General features: G+C 36.6%; 1 protein-coding gene across 1 annotated transcript; it reads right to left on the reverse strand.

Moving 5' to 3' along the window:
• Positions 1–293: 293 nt before the first annotated feature.
• LOC149848646 (aluminum-activated malate transporter 8-like) lies at positions 294–4000 on the reverse strand. Its single transcript, XM_090004941.1, has 6 exons — positions 3775–4000; positions 3393–3533; positions 3001–3273; positions 2628–2743; positions 1501–1644; positions 294–818 (listed from the first exon to the last, which is right to left on the reverse strand). The coding sequence occupies exons 1-6, from the start codon at positions 3998–4000 to the stop codon at positions 294–296; spliced, it is 1425 nt and encodes a 474-aa protein (XP_089861067.1).
• Between the last annotated feature and the right edge of the window lie 4763 nt (positions 4001–8763).

Consider the following 8763-nt stretch of genomic DNA (forward strand, 5'->3'; position numbering starts at 1 on the left):
TCATTTGATCATTTTATCGCAATGAACTACTTGATGTATGACAAACCCCTAGCTTGATCACTAGAATAATGACTCTTTTTTTTATATGAAATGCTTATGAAATCATTCATTCACGTGTTTAAGTTTCTACATTCTCACTCATGCAAGAAAGAATTGCTTGTTTACTAGTTTTAATGTTTTCCTTTAAGTGAAATATTAAAATATGTACAGGACTGTACTTAAGATGATACTGCACAATAAAATAAAAATCAAGGGCTCCCCTCCTCTTCTTGCTCCTCAACTTGCACTCCTCATTAAGTTGGGGCCACCCTTGACTGCATTAGGCTTATTGGTAATGAAGGTCCTTTAATTGTGACAATCACATGATCAGGGACTTCGTTGTCACAAACTGGACTAACAGTCGCACCTTGATGCGACTTTACAGTAACTTTTTCGCGAGCAGCGGCATCAGTACTGACACGACTTTTGAAGCCTGCAAGAACCGACAGTTCATCAACGGCCGAGATGATACCTTCCATGCGACCCACCGTCTCTATCAGTATAGAAGCCACAGTTGCCAGAGGGAGTATATCCATGAGAGCTGTGCTAGTAACAGTATCTTCATGTATACGGTGGTGTTGAAGATGAGCATGGGGCAGGAATTTTAAGGTCATGTGTAGCTCCTCGATGCCAACATCAAAGGTATCAATCAGGGAATCGATGGTGGATGATTTTGTCATGGTGTCAATGCTTGCTGAGAGCTCCCTCAGAATCATCGAGGAGTTCGAGGTCACCTTTAAGCATGAAACCTTCAGTTGTTCACTAAGAGCTTTGGGTCCCTGCACATTAAACAACTAATCATTGTGATCTTCGATATTATTATTATTATTATTATTATTATTATTATTATTATTATTATTATTATGTCACATTGACACGCCATTTTGCAGGCGTATGACTAGGTGACACGGTTCAGAACACACTATGGCACTCTGATAGGAGTCTAACATATATAAACATTATTTTAATATTGTTTCAATACTCAATAATATCAAGATATTAAAATGTCAAAAAAGTATTTATTAAAGAAAACGTTGAAAATTTCATGTTGCAGTGTCATAGTTTGGAAAAACTTTGGAACTAAACCCCATGGGTTCGATTCCCATAAGTATCAAACCCCTTGCATTAATGAGGCAAAGGGATAAAGGTCAAGGAGTAAGCCCTTGCTTATCTGTTCTTGAGCCGAAGCTGAGTGACTCTTGAGGGCAATGGTTGGGTCACGGGTTTACACCTTCGAAAAATTAACTGTATGTACGGCAGACTTAGCTGGCGCAACAAGGTCTCTGATCCCGAGGATGGTTTACCCGTCCTTTCATAAAAAAAAAACTTTGGAAGTTGTATGAACATATGAAATTATTTCCCCATATATATATATATATATATATATATATATATATATATATATATATATATATATATATATATAGAGAGAGAGAGAGAGAGAGAGAGAGAGAGGTTTACCTTGTAGTTGGAGCTGATACAAGCATCGAGTGCCTCAACACAGTAAGCACAGCTCCTAGTCATTGCCGCAATCTTTAGATATTGCTTCCATGGATGACGAAATCCAAACTTCCCATGAGGCGGTTCCCATCTTGCAAAGTTTCCCTGTAAATTAATCACATTTATCACTATACAGAAAAGATTGCCCTACCACTCGATCGCCTTAGATAACAAGGTCTATTAAAACGAATCATATTAAGCTGACTATCATTTAATTAATCCCATCTTTTTTTTTTCAATTCTCTGTGGAAAAAAATAATCCTTGATTTTTTTAGTTGCTAACCCATAATTAAAACAGAAGTCCTTAGTCTTAGTCTTGGGGTGAGCGAGAGGCACCTGTGTTGTCCAAGTGGATGCCATCTGTTTCAAGAATCGACCAGGATGCCAACACTGTCATGCTTTCGTAAGAATTTTGATGCCCCGTACATTACCGCTGGGAAGCAACACAGAGTGCAGCATCATGCAATTTTAAATGGCAATCCTGCTTTTTTTTTCTTTTGTCTTGTGGAAAATGATAAAACAGTGTCCTTCGAAAGGTTCTACATGCTTTCTTTATACACCAAAAAAAAAACACTTCCAGATTATTGTATATCTCCAACACGACCCAGGCTTTTTTCACTATTGGCAGCTTCTAGAGAGTTCTATGCCCTAAACGTATAAAAATATAGTTGAAGGTGTTTTTTCACTTAATTCAAACTTGTAGATGTATTTATCATTGCTTTTTTTACTAAAAACAATATTTTTGATCAAATGAATTCAACGAAAACGCTTAATTTATTTAATCAAATTTTAATGCAGTTTGAGTTGATTTTTTGTTACTCTAAACACACATGTCAACATGAAAATTTGCCTAAATACCTAATATATGTTTTCTATTAAATAAGAAAGCCAGAACGAATATATTTGCAAGTTTAAATTAAGCAAACACACCCAAAACTTTGCCCTTTAAAGCCATTTAGACCCATTTAGAAGACAAGACTGTTCGGGATTCAATATTTTAGCAGTTATATGCTGGAAATGATTTTTTTAGTATCAACCGTCTAATTCTTAAGAAAGTTGTTCTCTTTCGGACATGTTTGGCTGCTTACCAGTGAATCCTCTTTGGCCTTTGAATCAAGCACGGTTCTGTATCCTTGAATAGAAGGCTGCTTACTTTTAAGTTCCCCTTCTTCTTCCATCTCATTGAAGTATTCCTCCATACAACCTGAAATTTCACATTCAACCCCTCAATCTCCATTACATGTAAACTAAACAACAGAGAAAACCTAACATAAACAATAACCAGGGAGGGTTTAAAATTTCTTCTATATAAATGGATAGTTGTTTTCCCAAATATTGTGGTCGTCACATTGATGTCATAGTTTGCCAACAAAGCACTACCATGTTGGGTATCTGACTCAAACAACAACAGAAATGAAATAATGTTAAAAAAGAATGGAAGAAACAGAAAAAAGAGGTCACCTTCTAAGGAATCTGCAAGTTTCTTCAAGTTGCTCACTGTTGAGTGGTGGAGATCTCCCCCTGCCCAAACTGGGTAAATCAGAATAGACACAAGCACACAGATTACACCACCAATGGCCACGGTGTAGAGGCGCTGCAGTGCTGACTCAAGCAGTTTCTCTTCTCTATAGCCTGATACTGTTACTAGACTGAATGTGAGTATGAATATTAGGACACCATAGTCATATTTTGCTTTAATCCCAGGAAAGAACCTCGAAAACGTAGCTGCTGCAGCTGCATAATTGGTTGGCATGTCAAGTCACAAAGGTACTCAAACATAGAAGGAAGAAAACCAAAGTGTGTGCTTGTGTGCAGACTGCAGACTGTTGTATCGATGTGTAGGTTTTGTTTACCTAGTAGAAAGACTGACACTCCAAGGATTATAGGCTCCCCTTCCTTCCCTGAAAGGCTTGCTATGTAATGGACACCAACACCAAGTGACCCAGCTAGTAGGGTGGCAAATGCTCTATTTAGACCCTTGCTCAAAGTTCCACCTACAAGTATTAAAAACAATATCAAATGAGAAACCAAACTACAAATTCTCATACTTTTTAAGTCTTCATATTGAACACACATGAATATGCACGCATGCACGAACGCACATACACATGCACACACACAATGTTTGTCATCTAACAATTGAAGTTTGCATCCAAGCAAGTAGTAAGCGACAAATTGACTATTACATTATTTACATAAGCATTATATTTAATCAACAACTTATGATGTACTTACCCACTGTATATTCGAAGACGACAACCACAGTCATGACAGCCCAGATGGCATTTTCGCCCATGCTGTTGCGAAGAGGCCGGATGAAGTAGAAAATGGCGACAATGGTGAGGGCCAGCCCCACCTTGAAGGAATGATAGATCCTCCTGGGATCATCTCTCCCCAACTTCAACACTTTCTCCCATATGGCAACCATGCTTTTGTAAAGCCTCAAAAACAAATTCGACATGCCGTGAAATGCGCGCGTAAGAATCCAATCCTTTCTTCCTCTCTAGTATTCTTCAATGGTGATAGATGCACCATGAATATGATAACTGCACTCACACTTGCATAAGAGAGAGGAGAGAGAACGGATGGTTGGGTGGGGTGTTTCTAATGCCTATGGGTTTCCTTAGTGAACACTTAGGTTGTAAGGGACTTGATGAATGAGATGTGAAGATAGGCATCACTTGTTATATATGCCATGGAGGAGAAAAGTTTTAGTGCATTGTGGATATTTGTGTTCTAAAATGTGTCTTTTGTACGAAAAATGCACGGAGAACTTTCACTCAACAATGATCATAACGTTAGTGGATCGATGACTCAGCCATGGTTTGAAGTAAGTGATTTTCAAGCCATAGATGTGATTATTGCTCAGTTCATTTCGTGTTTCTTCTAATTTTGTCAATAGCCCTTAACAAAGTACATGTCAATTGGTTCCTTTTGAGTTCTAGGCTTTGGACAAGGCTAGCAAGGAGAGCAACCTAAAAACAAAGGCCTGATACTGATGCTGGCCTAGAGAAATTGCACTGGGAATTAAACAAAAAGAACGGGAGAGCTGGACCCTTTATGGCCCTTGACTCACTTCAGGTGCCTAGTCTGATAACCATTTACTAGATCAAGAGCAGGCATTTAATTTATGACTTGGCTTAGTTTATGCATAATTTGAGTGGGTCCTTTTTTAACCCACTGAGGTTCTTGTGAACACTGGTATTAGCAGCATGAATGCTATCTTCAAGCCTTATCCTAACTACATGTGCTAGGCCTTACAAGGCAGTCTACTAGTGCAATGACCAAGTAAGTCGGTTTCAATTTAATGTTGATTTAGTGAACCACGTCAAAAGTGAAACTGATGTAAATTTTCTTTTTTTTTTATTGTAGGCTCGCGATATTTTAAAGACAAATTCACAAATCATGAAATTCACAATAGTATTGCAGTATATTAAAAATCATGCCTCTTTCCAATATAGAACAAAATTTATCACTGAATTACTGACATTTACATACTTTTATATTTTCTTATAGCTTTAAAATATTGTACACCAAGATTTTTCCAATCTATTTTCCTTTGCACCTCAATGAATTATGAATTATAATTCTTTCAAAAAAAAGTTTTTAAGATCTTTCAAGTTTTTCCTGATCATAATACCAGAGAGAATGAGGTTTGTAACATTGTTTTTAGAGAAAGGGACACAGTTTTCAACACAAGTTCATTAGCTTATGGCATTCTTCAGAAACAAAACAAATGTTTTCTTTCTCTATCCTTTCTAAACAAAATTAAACCAAAGGTTTTAAGTTCGTATGCAACTTGCTGAATTGCCATTTAAACATGTTACAATTGGTATGGCATGGCATGGCATGTAGAACATAATGGGTGACAAGTGGTTAATGTACGATCAATCCGCGTATCCCTTAAATTTTATTTTATTGTAATATATATTTTGGAATTTTTTCTTTGTTTTCTTTTTTATTCTTTAATTTCCTAGACCAGCATCCAATCTTATCTAATCTTTTTTCTTGTCGTTAGACCCCACCTGTTCCCCACTTTTTCAATGGTACTTTGATACGGAACACTTTTTTAATCCTCCTCCAATTTGGTTTTGATGGTTCAGTCCCACTTCCAGAATGCATATTCTTGTTTAGAGCTTGACTGCACATTTTGAGACGTGAGAATTGGATTAATATTGTTTCTTTTATCTTTCTTTCCCTTCTTGCATTGCTACTTGCTTTCTTTGATTCTTGCTAGCTTAGACAGTAGGCACATTAGTTTGCAGTGTCATTTACTTCACACCAAGAAACGTTTCCCCTTTCTACCTCAGCATTTCTGACTAAGCGAAAGCAAGTTGGTCTTAAGCTAGCTTAGTTCAAGCCTAAATTCCATCAGACTTTACCAAGAAAATACGTTTTAATGAGTTGGCCAAGTTGTCATTGTCTTCACTAAAGCTGTTTTTTCACCTTAATTAATATAAAAAATCTGGCCGCACTTGAGGCTTTAGTTGTTGATATACACTAAAGTTGGTATTATTTTTTGATGAGAAGTAAAAACACTGAAGGCTTGTATTGGTTTGATTTAGTAAGTGACCGGATGCATTTCATGTCATGATCAAGTAGTTCCATCTCCAAAAAACCTCATGAATTATGGCCAAGCAGCTCACTGGTGTGTTCCAATATATGTACCTCGTTTGCTTCAAGAGGCTTAGAAATTGAGAGTGCTAGAGGACAAGCCAGGCCAATCACAGCCAGAAAGGTTGACCAAGGCCAAGTTCATGACCTCAAGACCAAGGAAAAATCCATGTGAAAAGATATAATAAAGATGTGAATAAAATAATATTAGTGTTTGATCGTGAATATTAACTTTACTTTTTTTTTTAAGCTGTTCAATTACTTAAATCCGAGCATTTGGAATCAAGATAAAAGGCTCCAAATTTAGTGGCCTTCTCTAAAGTGGGTGCCCATGTGGCTAGCATTATCAATAAGCACTCGAGAATATTTAACCAGGTATAGCTATTTCTCACTGAACCGTAAGGTTGACGGAGACATCCATTTCACCACTTCGCGTGCTTGGGCCTCCAAACACCACTTATAGCAACAATATAGTGTGATTGTGCGTGTGCACGTATAAGAGAGAGAGAGAGAGAGGTAATGATTATGTATGCATGAAGTCTACCCTACTAACACAAAGAATAGATGGTTTTGCCCAATATGTTTCGAAAACAATTGTTTGGGCATTACGCATGCTTTTGAGGGCAACCAGCAAGTTGTCAGAGAAAGGCATGGATCGATATTCAATTATCTGAGTCCACATTGTGGTTTGGCTACATGTGGTTCAAATTTTTGTACACACAAAAACAAGTATAACCATGCCGGGTTATGGTTACTATGTGGCACCACCTAGCCCAAATACTGTTGAGGCTGACACAATCCAGGCTGGATCAACAATATTGCTACTGCCACCAACTTCTGACCAAGCCCAATGGCAAGATGGTGCCAACCAAGTAGGGATGGTTATGTGGTCAAAATCCTAATATTTTTCCAAAGTTTTGCACCAACTAAAAGAGCACAGGGGTGAGGGGAAATCGGGGGGATGGGGTAGCATTGATTTGGGGGGCGCTTTTTAAAAAAAAAAATGGGCACCATGTTTCATTGCTGCTGCGAGGGCCGTAGAAACACTTGGTGCATTCACAGCTAAGCATCTAATGCTTGTGAAAGTTTTACACACCGTCAGACTTGTGTAAAACTTTCACAAGTTTTGATGCTTCAGCATTCACAGATGGGAATCACATTCACGGGTTGCATTTTTTAATGTTTGCAATGCCTCTGAAAGCTCTAAAATGTGATTTAGAATTAGAAGAAACATGTGAAAGTTACAAAATCATAGGTATTGCAAACATGCCTTAAAATCCCATAATATTCCCAGCACAAACAAGACATCTAAATCTCTATTATGTTTTTCTATGAATAAAAAGTGATGCAGGGGAGAATGATGCAGGTGCGGAGCGACTCATATCGGAATCCATATGGTTTATTGGATCATTTGAGATCCATTTTATTTTAGTTTGGATATTATCTTATTTGGGTTATTGTATTGGATATTGGATTTTAGTAATCGTTTCATATCTTCTTTTAGTAGTTTAGTAGAATTAGGAGTTTCTTTTCTAATTGATGTTATACTAGTTTAGGTTTGTTTGGATTAGGATTTTTTTCTATAAATATAGGTTTTTTTTCTTTCAGAAATCAGTTTATTTTCTGTTTATTTGATTTATTTTTTGCTTTGCATTAATTTTCTACATTTTTTAGCTATTTTCAGTTATTTTCAGCTTTTCTTAAATAATCTCTTAGTTGGTTAAATTTTCTCTTAAAGCGAGCCCAACACCCCCCCTCCCGATTTACATGAAAAAGTCAGATTAGAAATAGTGTTTAAACAATAAATTGGATGGCTTTATGTCGATTGAGTGACACAATTTGTACTACTTTTTTTTTTTATAGATGTATTTAAATGTATCCGAATTAAATCCAAGTTGACAAGAGGTGGGTTCAAATGAGTTTATGGACACAAAATTGGTGTCACAACTTTATTGAGGTCAAATCATGAGCATTCAAGTTAAAGTAGTCACGTTCATGTGATTTTCTCTTAGTTGCATTCAAGCGGCCTAAGTCAAACGTTGGCCTTTTTTAATTTCGTACATAAATTAAATATCCTAATGCCAAGCTGATTCGTATATGACCTTATTAAAACCGTCCATCACTTCAATCACCACCGTGATGGACGGTGGTGATTTTAATACACAAAATTTGTGTTTTGTCAAATCCCCTGATCTGTCCTCTAACAAAGGCACCTCTCTATCAATTCATATAAATTATGTTCATTTTATTTTAACTCTATTTGTATTTGTCAAAAAAAGATAATAAATAGTTCATTCAGAGACAATATTTCTTACAAAAGATTTGTATGTTTAATTGCCTTTTTTTCTTTTTTTAGTTGTCTTTCATTAAGACCAACCTTACAGATGTGATCTCCATATTTTGCTTAGTGGGGGTCAGCTTGGATTATCCGATTAATAAGGCCTACAATACGTTATATTTTGTAGACACTTGAATGGATTCCTATCATTAGACCATGTTGACCCTATCTATTATCTATGAGGTCTGACTGGATCAAAACGACCTACACCATAGTGTTCTTTCTCTTCTAAAAGCATTTGTACCTGCTAATGTTTGTAGCAAATATTATCT

This window comes from Nuphar pumila, chromosome 1, assembly GCF_984573655.1.
Source record: "Nuphar pumila chromosome 1, dmNupPumi1.hap1.1, whole genome shotgun sequence".
NCBI classification, from domain to species: domain Eukaryota; kingdom Viridiplantae; phylum Streptophyta; class Magnoliopsida; order Nymphaeales; family Nymphaeaceae; genus Nuphar; species Nuphar pumila.